The 17,070-nt window shown below is 37.5% G+C and overlaps 2 protein-coding genes across 4 annotated transcripts; one reads left to right on the top strand and one right to left on the bottom strand.

Annotated features, from left to right (window-relative positions):
• The first annotated feature begins 1,389 nt into the window (after window positions 1–1,389).
• On the top strand, window positions 1,390–6,487 carry LOC107554768 (uncharacterized). Its single transcript, XM_016237377.1, has 4 exons — window positions 1,390–1,478; window positions 3,926–4,036; window positions 5,870–6,146; window positions 6,250–6,487. Exons 1-4 carry the CDS (start codon window positions 1,390–1,392, stop codon window positions 6,391–6,393), a joined length of 621 nt encoding a protein of 206 aa, XP_016092863.1. The 3' UTR covers window positions 6,394–6,487.
• Window positions 6,488–8,929: 2,442 nt separating this feature from the next.
• Window positions 8,930–14,032, bottom strand: LOC107554767 (uncharacterized). 3 transcript variants are annotated; one of them, XR_001605090.1, is made up of 8 exons: window positions 13,823–14,032; window positions 13,688–13,738; window positions 13,453–13,503; window positions 13,307–13,357; window positions 9,606–9,679; window positions 9,440–9,526; window positions 9,146–9,353; window positions 8,930–9,070 (listed from the first exon to the last, which is right to left on the bottom strand). XR_001605090.1 is itself a non-coding variant. In XM_016237376.1 (7 exons), exons 1-7 carry the CDS (start codon window positions 14,000–14,002, stop codon window positions 9,209–9,211), a joined length of 639 nt encoding a protein of 212 aa, XP_016092862.1. In that variant the 5' UTR covers window positions 14,003–14,032; the 3' UTR covers window positions 8,930–9,208. The 3 variants fall into 3 exon arrangements, 1 of the variants encoding a protein (XP_016092862.1); XR_001605091.1 differs by lacking the exon at window positions 9,606–9,679 and having other exon boundaries at window positions 9,440–9,555; XM_016237376.1 differs by having other exon boundaries at window positions 8,930–9,353.
• Window positions 14,033–17,070: the final 3,038 nt, after the last annotated feature.

A 17,070-nucleotide genomic window follows, 5' to 3' on the forward strand; every position in this document is an offset into this window, starting at 1 on the left:
AACATATTGTATCAATGCATTCTTTGGCACCTTTAAAAGGAAATTTAGAAGTGCAAGTTACTTTCAGCACACCATGATTAACCCCTAAAAGCTCAATTCTGTCCGCAGCCTACCGCATTAAAATATCTGCCGTTATAAAACATGTAGGATAACTTACAACTCGTTCAGTCAAACGGATCAGGATTATTTGTAGTGCAGCCTTATTGTTTGAAATGATTTGTTTCAGTCTTTTTGAGTGGAACTTTTCCAAACCAGAAGTGCCTCCCATAATTTAAAACACAGCAGGCTTGCTAGGAAAAAAGGTAGCTAAAGGAAAATAAATGATGAAGGTTTAATTAAGATTTTAGCGTTATTAAGAGTCACATCTCATGATCATATGCAGGATCCCTATTTTCAATAGTTTTTTTCTTGTTTTTATATATTTTGTTTGTTACATACCGGTATATTTCCTGGATAGTGAACTTTTATTATGGTTAAATGAATTCATTTTATTAGTGGAACATAGAATAACAGCATTATTTTAAAGGCTTGTTTGCTGATACTTATTTGTCTTTGTGTTTATAGGACATTCTGAGATTTCAAATCTTTTCAAGACTGTTGTCCAAATTAGAATTAGCCCTCATAAGAACACCAGTTGATCTTGATTTCCTGGAATTTACATGTCGTCAATGTTGATGTGCCATCACCAATCATCCAGGCCCTGCAGGAGCTCTTTTCACTCGTCAGACAGCAAATAGAACTTACCACCCCACAGACAGAAGTAACTGCAAAACTTCTGGGCGTTTCATGTCGCACTGTCCGTAGACGTATTAGAGAGTTTGGGTTTTCCCCGAAAACGTACAGTAACATCAGTGATCAAGACCTCAATAGATTAGTTGTCCAGATTAAAAATGAAATGCCCTCTGCTGGATGCCGAATGGTCAAAGGTAGGCTTCAATCCATGGGGATTCACATTCAGTGGAGAAGAGTAGCTGCTTCAATGCACGAAGTGGATTCGATAGGAGTCCTATCCAGAATGTACAGATTGGGATGTGTGGTACGCTGCACATATTCTGTGAGAGGGCCCCTGTCTCTCTGGCATGTGGATACTAACCACAAGTTAATAAGGTTTTGTAATTTTTCATTGTCATATACTCCTAAGAGTATTTATTATTTATTAACATTAGATGAAAGAATCTATTTTTTTTTTATTATGAAACATATAAACCCATTTTTGCACTGTATTAGTAGAAATCCAAATGCAACATTCTCATTTTATGCTGAAATCTTTGCTTAATAGGTACAACATAGTAATTTTTGGAGCAGTGGATGGATACTCTTCCATCACTGAAGTTACCCTAATTTTTATATAATGGGTGGTTGTATCACTAAATTTATATGTTGCAGATAATGTGCTTGAATGCTGCAATGAATAACCGAGGATCGACAGCCCTTAGTGTCTTCAAAGAGGCAACTGAACAATATGGTGTACCCTCAAGGCAGGTTTTTGAAAATAACCACCACTTAACACTTCACCACAACAAGAACTATTTCTGTACATAAATGTTGCATGAACTTCAGAGTTTTATTTATTTACTTTGAACTAGGGCTGGGTGATATGGCTAAACATATTATCACAATATCAATATGATATTTCTCGCATTTACCGTTAATGGGGAAAGGAAATACTTTCCACGTGTTTAAGAATAAATATAATAATTTATACAACAGTTCTTTCTGGTTCTTGAATCTGATTGGCTGATAAGAGTGTGAGATTAGAGTGATAACAGAACTCCAACAACCGTTTCACCATTTGTATCACTCCGCGCACAGTATTTCTCACAACAAGTGTCATGGCAGACACCCAAATCCACTATAATTTTAGAAATAATACTGTTTTTGTATCACGGAATGTAGTTTTAACAGATGTTGAAATCAATTTCAAATTTTGTCTTTTAAAACATGTAGTGTAGATTACTTATTACAACATCACTGGTGACCTTGTATATATTACTGTGGTGGAATGTGTAACATAAAAGTCAGAATTATTAAATAATTAGTAATTATTCTCTAACACATAGGCAGGACAGTGCATAGCAGCAGATTATATAGAGCTATACGCGAAGATATAAATGGCAATTACTGGTTGGTTAAAGCACATTCCTAAAGCACAAGCAAAGTTTTAAAGAGCTTGCAATCTAAGTAAGCATTCTTAAGACAGTCTTAAAGGGATAGTTTGCCCAAAATTTAAAATTCTGTAAATTCCCAAGTAATCATCTGTCTTCTGTCATCTTCCTCTGTGTTTCCTGCAAGGAACTTCTTGAATCTTACCTGTATGTCTCCTAATGGTCTCTTTTCCGTTTGCTGACAAATGGAAATCAAAACTGTTTGGTTAATAGCATTCTTCAAAATATCATCTTTTGTGAAGTCTCATTTACGTAATATAATAATCCCATGCTTCAGTTAAGCAGCTTCTGTACTGCATCTGTCTTATGTTTTAGCCTTCAATTTCCTCTTTTATCCCCTCTCCCCCACTTAAAGGGATAGTTCACCCAAGAATGAAAATTTTATGTTTATTTGCTTACCCCCAGGGCATCCAAGATGTAGGTGACTGTTTCTTCAGTAGAACACATTTGATGATTTTTAACTTTAACCGTTGGAGTCCATCAGTCTTATAATGGATGGCAATGGTAACAAAATCTATGAGTGTAAAAAAAACATGCACAGACAAATCCAAATTAAACCCTGCGGCTCGTGACGACACATTGATGTCCTAACACACGAAACGATCGGTTTATTAACAGAAGATAAACGGTGTCCAGAAAAAAGGGAATCAAGTGCCCAAAATAAACAAGGGATCTGGTGTCCTCGTCATGCTGCGGGGTTCGTGAAGGGAAGGGCAGTGGTCAGGAAGGAAGGGTCCAGGTAAGGGGCGGAGTCCGGCGGCCGCACGCGCTCCCCTCTCCGGTCCAGGGCGCGAGGGGCGGCGGCTTCGTCCTTCTCTCTGCCCACGGCGCTTGAAGGGACTAGACGGACCAGCATCCTAGCCCGACGGCCGTGTAATGGGTGTGGTTCTCGTCCGGAATGCGGGTCTGGCACTATGGCGGCACGGGAGTCCCTCTACGCACCCCCCCTGGACCCACGAGGACACCAGCGTGTGGCACGGGGAAGAGACCGGTCCCCCGAGGAGAGGCGCGCTCGGCATTTAAACAGCGGCAGCGATGAGACTCCATTCGGTTCAGGTGTGCCTCGTCACAGTGTGTTGATATCCAGCCGAAGAGCAATCAACCATAACTTCAGGCGAGCAGGCTCAGAAGTCGGTTTGAACAATCCGGATAAGCGCAAGTAAGTACCATTTTGATTAGCCGTCGTACCTACAATGACTGTGCACTGTGTAAACAATGAGTGACGTATACGCGCGAGAGAGAGATCACTTTCGGCGCTTGCGTAAACTACGCCAGAGCGCGTACACACCTCACGCACCGGATGCCGTGCGCATGCTCAAAGCAGTTGGACATAGTGGTGTATTAGAGGTAAAAAATGATATAAATACTGTTCGGTTTCTGGCACAAACCGATCGTTTCGTGTCTTAGGACATCAATGTGTCGTCACGAGCCGCAGGGTTTAATTTGGATTTGTCTGTGCATGTTTTTTTTAACTCTCATAGACTTTGTTACCATTGCCATCCATTATAAGACTGATGGACTCCAACGGTTAAAGTTAAAAATCATCAAATGTGTTCTACTGAAGAAACAAAGTCACCTACATCTTGGATGCCCTGGGGGTAAGCAGATAAACATCACATTTTCATTTTTGGGTGAACTATCCCTTTAAGGCACTAACTCTATTACATAGTTTTTTTGTTCTGCTCTCCTCCTCTGATATAGAGGTAAATTGTGTCCTCTTTACCCTAATTCTATTTAACATTCCTAATTCTTTCTTACAGAGTCAGAGCAGACCAGGGGGTGGAGAATGTGGAAATAGCGAAGTTCATGTTTTCAGTCCGTGGAACTGACCGTGGGAGCTTTATGTCTGGAAAGAGCGTTCATAATCAAAGGTGCGTCACATCACTTCACCATATACAGTGCATGCATAATTATTATGCAAGTTGATATTCTGGTCGTATTTTTTTCTAAGCACATTTTACTAATTCCAAACCACATCAATCTTAATAACTACTATTCATTTTGTATTTAATCATTTGTACATGATATATAATTGTTATCAAGTGCTGAAAGTGAGAAATGCCTCAGGTGTGCATAAGTATTACGTAGGTTTTCTTTTATGGGTAAAATGAGCCAAAAAGAGTTTTAACTCACAATGAAAAGTACAAAATTATTAATTATTTGAGAAATATTAAAAACTATTGCAATACAGAAATTGTAAAATAAAATCATGACCCCTGGACAGCAAAATGCTCATTGACTATGCAAGGTCAGACAAAAACAGGTGGAGAAGAAAAGATGCATGTTAACAGCAAAAGACTTTAAGAATTAAGGTGAAGAATCAGGTGTGAAACCACCAGGATCCCTTTAGTCTCCAGCGCCACCATTTTCCAGAATTTAAGTAGATCCGATGAGTTGAAAACGCTTGCTACTCCATACTTCAATACAAAACAATGCTGAATTTTGAAAAAGGAGATGTTTAAATGCTGTAATTGTGATTTTTTTTTTTATGTCTAAATATAAATTCATTAGCAAAACGTGAAAATAACCATTTTACAAAGTGGAAATGGAAAATGAGACGATAAATTATCCTCTGCTGCCAATTAGTGGTCATCATGGCATTTTCATAGGTCTATTTGTTTTTCTGCCAGGTGAAATCTTCAACTTAGCATGGCCAATTTTCCATGAATTATCTCTATAAGTAAAAATGAAAAAAATGCAGACATTCTTTAAAGTAAATTTTACTTGATGTTCTCATTTTATATAAAAATGTGCAAAAATATGAATAACTTTTCACAGTTGAGGTATACCTATGATGAAAATTACAGGCCTCTCTCATCTTTTTAAGTGGGAGAACTTGCACAATTGGTGGCTGACTAAATACTTTTTTGCCCCACTGTATATATATATAACTTTTCTGCGGGAGTTAGTTTTAGGGACTACTAGAATACAGGGGGGCGCCGACACTGATTTTGCATACCCCTCGGCAAATGTGCAGTTGCGCCCGACTGGAACCTACCTGGAGTCTACAGAAGACAAGGTGTCAGGTTCTCTGAGATTTTTCTAAGATAAAACAAACTAAAATATGTGATTGGGAAATACGTGAAGATTGATTCTTTCAAAAGGTTTTATGAACAGTTTGAGAGTGATTCCTTACTGCCAGATTCTGGAAGGTAAATTCTTGAAGGAGTGGTACAAGAGGATGTGATGCTGGTCCTTTAGGAGTCACTGCCAACCTATCCGTCTATAAAACCTATATAAACATATACATTTATGTATATGAGAAATAGTGAGAAAATAGTGTGTATATATATATATATATATGTATATATAATTTTTATTTTATTAGTTTTTTACTTTTCAGTCTTTTTTTGTTGTTGTTGCACATATTACCCATAAAGGAAAAACCTGCTTAATAATTATGCACATCTGAGTATAAGACTTTTTAATTTTTTTTCAGTCCTTGTTAACAATTATATATCACTTATAAATGAATGAATGATGTAGTAGTTATTAAGATTGGTGTGGTTTGGTATTGCTGAAATGTACTTGGAAAAAAAATTTGACCAGAATATCAAATTGCATAATTATGCACGCACTGTAATGTAATGATAAAGAAACAGTGATTTATCCCTTACATGGAACATGTAAGAAAGTCATTTTTATTTCTTTGACGATTTTTTCCCTTCTTTTTTTCCCCCTTTACAATGTTCTCATGTCCATAGGATCGAACGTCTGTGGTGTGACCTAAGGGTCTGTGTCACCTCCAAGTACTCTGAAACACTACAAAGCCTGGAAAGAGATCACCTACTTGATTTATCCTCTGCAAATGACATTTTCTGTGTCCACTGTATATTTCTACCTAAACTAAAAGCAGACTTGGAGACTTTTGCTGCAGGCTGGAACAACCATCCTCTCAGAACAGAGGGAAATTTGAGCCCAGAGCAGAAGTGGTACATTGGAACGATGCACACACCGATTGATCAGCCAGAGAACCTTGAGGTTGTTCCCCTGTTCATTTATGTTTTTTTCATTAAATAAAGTGCAATGGCATGTGTCTCCTTTTAATTGATGTGTTCTGTTATTTGATCCTGCTGCAAAATAGGATATTCAAGAGCCGGACATTGACTGGGAAGTAGCAGCAGACTATCATGGAGAAAATGTGGATGGTGCAGTATTGGTCCCAGAGTTTGAGTGTCCCTTGAATGAAGAGGAACTGGCAGAACTCAACACTCATACACCAGAGTGATTCCAACACTCCACTTACAGACCTTTATGTACTCTGCCGTGAGTATGTGGCTGGCAGATGCAACCTCTTGTGGAACTAGAGGACTACATCTTCAGTGGAAAGCCTTTATTGCAAAAGAAAACAAAAAAACCCCTGCAGAATTATTTTGCCTCCAGCTGAATGGAATTTTGTAAAGACGTCAGTGTTGTGTTTACATCTGTGGACGTGAGAGTCTGTAAGCGTGGCTTCTTGTTTAATTTTAGTGATATAAAGATAGGAGTTTTTTTAATTATTAGGTTATCTGTGTTTATCTGCTGCTACACTACATTGTTGATATGGATATTATTTCTTAGGAATAGCACAGACGAATGATCATCATCATTATCAGGATACTGGATGCTCAAGGTAAGTGTCTTGATTTAGCCCAGTCACTACAGGACATAGTTATGCAGTTACAGTCTTTAGTTGTATCATATTTGCTTCGATTAGATCACATTTCCCCCCCGAGTACTGTATAGTACTAAATGTACTGTAGCTGACAATGACTAATGCCATTTTACAAGAGCGCTGTCAATCACTGCCTGATTCGCTGCCCAGAGCGCTATCTACTTTGCCAATGTGAGACCTTTGACCATAAAACTACGCCCAGAATTGAGATATAATATAACGATGACATTTTCGAGATTTTTTTGTACTTCTGCTTTAATTCTATGTACTTCTATTTGTGTTATTTATTGGTGTCTTTGACGTTTCTGTATTAATATATTTTTCTATCTTTCAAATCGTTGCAAGATCAGTAGAAAACGATATATGGGACATTATTCGATTTAGAGGGGTATTAGGACCTCATTTCTTATAAGTAGAGGAAATTAATGGGCAGTTCTTATAGGGGAAGTCCCATACTATATGCACACCTCATATGAAACCATTTTACTCCAGCATTGTTGAGATATGGGACTATTGCACTTTATGGGGCTATAAAGACCCCATTTCTAATCCATATGCTTCTATAGGAGGAGCCTAATTCAACTACCAATCTCACAGTCTACTCTATCAGCACAGCTAAAATGAAGTCTGTGTACTGCATCCGAATACAACAAAATGCTATTTAACCAAATAAATAGAACCACTGACTATTTTTTAAATGGCACATAATACAAGAGGGGCACCCAATCCTGTTTCAGGAGATCTACCTTCCTGCAGAGTTCAGTGTCAGTACTGCTCCAGCAAACCTGTCTGTAACAATCTATTTTTCCTGACTCTTAATTAGAATAGGTTTAGCGCTGAACTTTTAGTGAGATCTCCAGAAGCAAGACTGGGCATATGCGGTGTATTAAAAACAAAGTCTAAGATTTTGCCTGTGATTCATTTTTTTCAGTTTTCAAATACATTTTATTCATTTCAGTTTATATTTTTCGTAAGTTTCTTGGAAAATTATGTTAATTTTTTAAAAGGTACAAAAGTAATCCCATACAGGTGGCAGACATTAAAGATACTTTGTGAAATACTAAATTAATTCGTTATTAAATGGTAAACACAAAATCATGAAATGGTAAATGCTGTCATAACAATTTTAGAACCTTTGTTACTTGTTTCAGGTTTTGCTACTACACCTAAATTACTAACAACATTACAACCTAGTGTCGACCAAATTCCTGGCTGTTGTTTATTGCCTGTGACATTATGTCTTGAAACTCCTGGTACGTTCCCAGGTGTTTTGTTGGGAACGTGATGGACACCGCACAAGCATTGATGACTGGATAACAAATTATGTGATCGCCATAACGTGCATCACAGTCGTGGTCAAACTCTATGCGAATTTTAAACTCCTTTCTCTGCGTTTCAATCAGTGGGATGTGTGCTTGGCCTGTTAGCCACTGAAATAATTTGCATATGGTGATAAAATCAGCACTTCTGTTTTTCTGCAGCAGCAAGTTCTTCTTCTAAACAAGATTGTAAAAAAAATTTACAAACAGTATTTTATCAGTAATTAAAATGATTTTTGCCTGATAACTTGTTGAAGTCTGTGGTTAAAGTGCCATGTGGCAGCGGCGGTCAAAAGATCATTCTGGTTGAGTACCATCTGTTGCTGCATTTTACAGGATCCTTACACAGTGTACACTGCTCCCTACTTTCGCAAAATACATCTATTTATTAAAGGGATAGTTCACCCAAAAAGGAAAATTCTGTCCTTAATTACTCGCCCTCATGTCGTTCCAAACCTGTTTGGAACACAAATTAGGATATTTCTGATGAAATCCAAGAGCTTTCTGACCCTCAGGGCCCAGAAAAGTAGTAATGACATCCTTAAAATAGTCCATGTGACATCAGTGGTTCAACCTTAATTTCACAAAGCTACGAGAATACTTTTTGTGCGCAAAGAAAACAAAAATAATTTCATTTAACAATTCTTCTCTTCCATGTCAGTCCGCCGCTATTATAGAGAGTACCACGATGCATATGTGTGATGCTGCTAATGTAGAACGCTCTGCCTCGTTTACAAGCAGAGGAACGCACACGCATGCGTAGTGGTTTGGAACAGTAATGTAATGACAGAATTATTATTTTTTTTGGTGAATTATGCCTTTAAATACTACCTACTTGTAGTGATCTTTCTGATAGTCAGTAATGGAGTACTTGGGGGTTTTTCCATTGTCTCCTCCTTCAAAGAGCTGAGCCTCAATTCCTTTCAGCATTTCTGTTCAAATGGAAAGTCAGCAAACCAAATTACAAAATTCAGATGTACCTTACATTGAAGCAAACTAAAACATACCAGTTAGGAATGATTTTTCGGAGAGCTCCATTGTCAATGCCATACTCTCCTAGGAAATTAACACTAAGTATATTCTTTGGAGAAGATTTTTTTTTGCAGTTTCCATTGTAACATGCCCCTCTCAAACAGTTTGCCTCTCGTAACACTGATGTTAAATGCAGATGTGCTGTCCACCCTGTCAGCAAGCTGTGTGATTATGTCGGATAAGCTAAAAAACCAAACAGAAAAGGCAACAATGAGCAATACCTTTGTAAGAAATCTTACAGGTTAGTCAGGTGCCCTTTTGCATTTTACCTTCTACATGGTTTCTCCTCCCTCGTCTTTTCCTTGTCTTTGTCAGCACCTTCCCATTCAATCTCTCTTTCAAATACCCCAACAAGGCTGCAGCGACAACACAAACTCTGAAGTTGCTTTAAGTGATAGAAGTTCAAAATAGATTGTCATTAAAATTGTCACAAACCTTTCACCACAACAGCTTGCATGTATTTCAACATACGCTTTAGGATACCATTCCGAGCAAACTGGACAAGCAACCTATAAACGTGTACAGACAGGTAACACAAAGGAACATTTCAACACAAAAATATAGTTATATACTATATAAATATACTAGGGCTGTCAAAGAAAATAATTAATCACACATTTTTCTGTAATTAATCGTGATTAATTATTCAGTCATAATTTTCACATTGAATCTCCAAATTAATATACAAACCCGATTCCAAAAAAAGTTGGGACACTACAAATTGTGAATAAAAACAGAATGCAATGATGTGGAAGTTTCCAATTTCAACATTTTATTCAGAATACAACATAGATGACATATCAAATGTTTAAACTGAGAAAATGTATAATTTTAAGGGAAAAATAAGTTGATTTTAAAGTTCATGGCATCAACACATCTCAAAAAAGTTGGGACAAGGCCATGTTTACCACTGTGTGGCATCCCCTCTTCTTTTTATAACAGTCTGCAAACGTCTGGGGACTGAGGAGACAAGTTGCTCAAGTTTAAGAACATAAAGAAAATGGGCCTCATTTATCAATCTAACGTAGAAACGAGCGCAGATCCGAGCGCACAAATCAGTTCACGTGTGATTCATCAAACATTCATATGCCGCCAATCTCATTGTACGAATGATCACACCTTGATAAATCCGGCGGCTGAAATCGATTGTAATTTACATGTCACGCCCCTATAAATTCAGGGTAGTGATGCCTCGCCCCTAGATTTTGCGACATGGAGAAACGTTATCCGACCAAAAAGAGGAATTTTTCCGATGTAGAAATTGAAACTTTAACCTCGCAAGTTCAGTCCAACCAACTTGTCTTGTTCGGCAGCTTGAAAAGCGAAGTGAAAGGAAGCCGAAAAAATGCAGTTTGGAGAGAAATAACTGCTGCGGTCAATAGCGTTGGCGTAGTGAACCGAACACCAGCTGAGGTTTGGATATTTTTTATTTATTGGACATTTATATTTTGTGAATATCACCGCAAGTATTTAAAAAAAGTATTGTATCACTATTTTTTACACTGAAAGTATTGTTGTTGCTTTTAAAATATACACTTTGGTTGTATAATGCGTTTAAATTTAAACAAAATTAATCTGACTTCAGTCTTAAAGAACTTCTGTTAAGTTTAGTTACAGTACATTAATGTGTTCATGTAAAAACAAATGCAGATAAATTACTGCTCATTTTTGCGGTGCAATTGTAAAATGTTAGATAGTTTTCTTCATTTAGGTGAAGAAGAAATGGTCTGACCTAAAGCTTGCGACCAAAAAGCGTATTGCGGCCCTAAAACACACCACCACGCAGACTGGAGGAGGCCAGCCAGACCCTAGCCTTGTTCTGACTCCGATTGAAGAGCGCGTGGCCGCGCTCATCGGGTCTGCCTCAATCACGGGAATAAGTGGCAGAGGAGACACGGATGAACATGTTTCTATCCAGGAGAAAGGTTTAAAAGCTAATGCTGCTAATCTTGCATTTCAGGTGGCTTAAATCAAGCACACAGTTTAATTTGTTTCACTTATTTATTCTCTTTCAGATCTATCAGAGGCAAGTACCAGCGGTAGGCCTACTCAGCCCCCACAAACCAGCCTGGAGCCTGCCACACAAAGCCAGGCAACCTCGAGCTGTGAACCAGTGCGTGTGTCTGCCACCTTCCAAACTGTTCCAAGACCACGACCCTGGGTTCTGACAGCTGAGGTTCTGGGGAAACAAACTGAAATATGTCAGGCGATCACTGAAATCAATCGCTCAGTTCTAGCAATAAACGATACATTAAAACAGATAAATGAAAACCTGAAACGAACGACGCACAAATAATAATAATAATTTAAAAAAATTAAATTAAAGCATGTGTGTTGTGTTTTCATTACGATGCATAGGCTACTTGTCAAACAATTGCATTTTAGAAGCGATAAATGAGTTCTTGACGTCTTTGTAATGCCCTTTTATTGAGTGATAATTTTTGCGATTGATGAACGCATAGTCATTCATGGATGGTGCCTTTAGCCGCACATGAGTACAGTCAATTACACCAACCACATTAGGAAACCCAGCAATCTCATAAAATTCTCTCTTAATGACAGACTGCTGACCATCATTATAGGGAAATTGTATATACCGGCGAGAAAGTGACTTAATAGCTGCCAACACTGCTGGCATAGTTCTGCTAAATGTTGGCTGTGAAATCCCAGACCTATCACCTATCTCCCGCTGAAAGGTCCCAGTGGCCAAAAACCCCAAAGTTGAGAGCACCATCACAGGCACAGGAATGGCATGTGAACGCTGGGTTTCTTTCCTTAACTGAGGTTCCAGATCGTGGCAGAATTGTACAAGGAGATGCCTTGGGAGACGAAAGCGACTTAGAAGCCACTCATCACTCTCCATAAAAAGATCCATGCGGTCCAGAAAAACCCTCTCGCGTCTTAGGGGCACATAAAGGTCCTCTAACAGAGCCAGATCTGCCATTGCCGATGTTTGATGACAGTCAAAACATGTTGTTTAAATAGGTGACAGAATTAGCATATAACCTATCACCTTGCAAATAGGTAAACTTACCCATTGCTTGTAATTATATTGATTATTGTAGTTAAAATGTTTTACTTTTAATCATGCATTTTAATTGTCGATCTCAGAAGTTGCCTAAAATATCCTGAAAGTAATTTTTTTAAACCAAAGCACCCGTTCACTTTGCAATTTCAAACAATTAAATGATCATATAAATAGACCTATTTAATAGAAAAAAAACTACTTTATTCATGTAATGAAAATAAGAAATCGCATCGAAATTCATTTTTACATTTGTTATACTAAACGAAAAAAAACTAATCTTTCTATTTATCATCATTCATTTCAGTTATCAAAAGGGTAAAGCGTACACGGACCTTCACCCTGTCAAAACTTGCGTACACGAGCTGAGACCAGACGTGAGATTTGATCGTAGCCACCGCTCATGTCCATATTGATAAATTCCAAGTTTTGCGTTGAAACGACCGTACGCCCAATTTTCTGTCGTACGTTCGTTTCGTAAATGAGGCCCAATATGTTTTACATTTGTTTAATGGCATCTTTTTACTAAGTAGACTACTATTAATGAAGTCCAGTATCATTGATACCAATACTACTACTGATGTCTTTATTAAATGCATTTCCCCCTCAATTTTAGATATTAATTATAGCCATTCAACATTACAGTATAATTGAAATCCATTATTTTTAAGATTTTAATTTGATCTTCACATAAACTATCAATTGTAGCCTATATGCATAAATTATAAATTGAATATGGATTCATCTTTATTCAAACTACAAAAGTTAATCAGCCAAGATCAGAGAGTGATATCTGTTTTCCATTTGTTCTGTGATTTACATCAGATTTAATTTAAAATAAAAAGCCGGGCTGTCTCTTTAAAAGCTGACGCACATGATGCGGACCTGACACACATCCAATTTTCTCTCAATTCTTTACATCATTTAGGACTTTTTAACTTGTTTGATTTTGACAGACCTAAAATATGCTTAAATACGCTTCTTTCAGATACAAGTATGATTATATAAATGCGATGAATTCAATAAGTACATTTCCTTCTAATTAAATTAGTGCAACACATTAAAGAGTGACTAAAATGTTCCCAAAATAGTAGTATAAATGTTTTCTTACCTTAACATCCACCAGAGATGTGGATGCTGATGGAGTCTCATTTAAGGATGCCTTTATTTTGAATGGGATCATTACAAAAGCACGGTTACTTATTAAGAACTAAAATGTTCACAAAATATGGCTAAGTAGTGCAACTCTGTCCTTACCGTCACATCCACCTGTGGCTTAGAGACTGTTGGGGGCTCATTTGAGGATTCCTTTATTTGGAATGAAATCATCACATTCACAATGGTGAAAGGAACATTCAAAATAACATTTTTAGTTGAAAAATCTATTTCAATCCTACACTAACAGCTTATTTTCAAAAACAATAACCTACAATGGTATTTGCAAAGGCTGAAAAAGAAAACATAGATTTAGGAGGCACATTATGGAGCTTACATTTATGGAGCTGTCCAATTCGTCCAAACTGGACTCATCATCAGAGATTACCTGTGAAATGTAATGCCCAAGAAATATTGTAGAGAAGTTTTGAAGAATGAACCAGGAAGTAAGTCTGTTTATAATATACCTTACCTTACATTCTGTGGAGCTATTTTGCTCACATTTGTCAATAGGCACATAAACCTGACAGTTAATGCATTTGGCTTTAGGCATTTTCTCAAATTCTTTCGCCGTCAAAGGTAATGGGGAGGTGTCTAATATGTGCTGAATTGGCATTATGTAAAGGCATGCCTTTCCTCCTGCTGTCTTCATTACATATAGACCATTATAGCCCTCTGCATTAGGTGCCACCACCGTCAATGATCGTTGCCCAGATCCCCCTGTTTGGACAAAATAAACATTTTGCCAGTTGTATTCTTGATATTGAAGACCACATTAGATATAGAGCACAAAATACATTATTGCTCCCCAACACTGCACACTTTGCGTGTGTCCTTAATTAAACACACCAGGTCATCAGCTTATTAGTAAAGACTGCATATTAACAAACTTGGGTGTGATTTTTCTTTTCTTACCAGCTGCTTTTTTTTCTTTATTTAAAGGCCGAAATGTGAGGTTTACCTTTTTATGAAACTTTTTCAAAGCTTTATTTGAACATTTACATCAGATATTTCAACATGCTATTAAACTGTTGTCATTTAAAATCCGAACATTATTTATAATGTTATTGTACTTTAACATCTCCAGCACATTTTAACAATACCGTGAAAATACTGATAACCGTGATACATTTTCCCCCATACCGTTACATCCCTATTTCTGAACCTCCTACAGCAAGCTGCCAAGTATTAGAATGGTGTGCAGCAAGCTCATAGGCTGCTGATGTGAAAGAAACTAATCAGCTGTGCCATGTGAATAATGATGTGATTACATCAGATTGAGTTACAACCTATCAGCCTGCGCCATTTAAAGTTTCATGACAGAACTTTGTATTAGTATGAGTAGTATTTTAATAGTGTATGAAACAAGAAAATCATATACATCTGCAAAAGCATGAGGTAGAGAAAGGGATGACAGATTTTTCAGTTTTTTAAGAATTAGCATACCTCTGAATGGTCAGCTTCCTCAGGCACACTTATGGTCCTTCGGCCCAATCCTGCCTGGAGGAGGATCACATCCTCATTTCCTTTTGGTGTTCTCTCTCTGGATTTATCAAGAAGGAAGAACTGCACAGCAGTGCATTTTCGTGCATCTTTTTCTGGCCAGTTTTCCTGCCACTTTAGATTTTAAAAGGCCAGGAAATGCTCTGTGTAAAATGAACAAGACATGGAAGAACTTTTAAGAAAAGATCTTTTACACAAAATAGTGTGTATGATAATATTAAGACCAAGAGTCAGTCAATATGTAAGGAGTAATGTACATCCAACCAGTTATTAATAACCGGCTGGATGTACATTATCCTGCTTATTACACGGCTAGTTGCCACATAAGTATATCATTAGACAAAAAATGCTAATTTGAGTTAAAATATTGTATTAGCTCATTAAACGCAAAGCATCCGTGAAGAAAAACCGTTCCTAGAAAGCATCTTTGAGCCAAGATGAATGAACAAGTTCAAACAGGAGGGAGAAAGGTATCAAGAACATTGACAAAATAGTCCATGTGACATCAGTGGTTCAACCGTAATTTTATGAAGCTACAAGAATACTTTTTGTATTCTTGTGGTACTCTCCAAAATGACACTAGGGTGACGCGGAGAAGAATTGTTGAATAAAGTTATTTTAGTTTTTTGGCACAACAAAAAGTATTCTCTTAGCTTTATTAAATTACAGTTGAACCACTGATGTCACATGGACTGTTTTAACGATGTCCTTGCTACGTTTCTGTTACTTGATCGTGGTAGTAACCTTGCTGTCTATGGAGGGACAGAAAGCTCTCGGATTTCATCAAAAATATCTTAATTTGTGTTCCGAAGATGAACGAAGGTCTTACAGGTTTAGAACGACACGAGGTTGAGTAATTAATGACAGAATTTTCATTTTTGGGTGAACTATCCCTTTAAAGAAATGCTGGATGAGTGGTCATTATATAGAGTTTCTATTGAGGATTGTCATTATGGGGGAATAATTGACCTTGCAACATCGCGACAGACAGAATCAGGCATTTCAGCGAACCATATAATAGTTTTTAATGCACAGTTCATTTCCTCAAATACTTCCTAACCTTGCCATATTCTGTTGAACCTGCTGTGCTCTCCCAGCCCCAAAGCTCCCGGGGCCCGAAAGGCTTCCTCTCTGAGCCTGCATTTCATCTACATAATTAATTAATGTACAGGTTGATGAGTAGTGGTTGGCCATTGCACTACCACAATAACACGCTCTTTAACTATATCACTAGCTGTCTCTACACTTACCATTTTGTGAAATCCTGAGGTTCCCTTCTGCATTTCCGTTGGAAGGACCTGCATTCAGGGTATCTCTCAGCAGGTTCACTAAACGCCTTGCTGCATTCTGTATTTCCACCTATGTTCAGATATTATCAAAGATAGAAAAAAGATGGGCTGAGCCCCGGCACATAGGCTTACCCTGGTAACTCATCAGAGGACTTTCCTCGTACATTTTCAACATTATAGGCTATAGTTTTAAACACTTTACTCATTCTTACTAATTCAAGCAATGATGCAAAGTGGGTGTTTTTATATGTATATCTGAAAGGAACCGAGTGTCTTCAGAAAAGTTTTGATTGCATTTCAACTTTATCTGATTAAGTAGCGTTCATGAGCACAGCGCTGCTGTATTTACAGCCCTTACTGGGGAAACCGCTATATTTCTGATGTTCCAAAAGCTCTTCCTACTGGCACAGAATCAAACTGGATTTTAATAAGCCGGTCTGCTGTTTCCTCACCATTCACCCCTATAACCCTGTTTTAAATTAATATCATAATTTCTACTTCTGACTCATCTCTTTTCTAAAAAAAAAAAGAAAAAAAAAAGTGAGGTTTATCATTTTAGATATATTTTTTATTTTTGTGAAAACTTGTAAATCATGCTTTTACAGTCGTTTAATATATTACCATCGACCAGGGATCCTCAAATCTGGCTAGCGAGATCCACTATCCTGCAGAGTTTTGGATATGAAGCTGGATCACGAAACAATTGGCATTGATTGATCCATCTTCCAGAATTCTATTTGCTGTGTGCAGTGACGTTGCTCGGAGTTCTGGGCCCTGTGCACTGAATTTGCTATTGTTTAGTGGAAATTCAGTGCACAGGGTTTCCACCCAAAAAGGGTAAGTTTGAGTATGGTATAATAATTAGCTGCAACCCAAATCAAACACACCTTAACAAGCTAATCAATGTGTTTAGGATTACTAGAAAGTT

This window comes from Sinocyclocheilus grahami, unplaced genomic scaffold, assembly GCF_001515645.1.
Source record: "Sinocyclocheilus grahami isolate Dianchi unplaced genomic scaffold, SAMN03320097.WGS_v1.1 scaffold512.1, whole genome shotgun sequence".
Taxonomy (NCBI): Eukaryota; Metazoa; Chordata; class Actinopteri; order Cypriniformes; family Cyprinidae; genus Sinocyclocheilus; species Sinocyclocheilus grahami.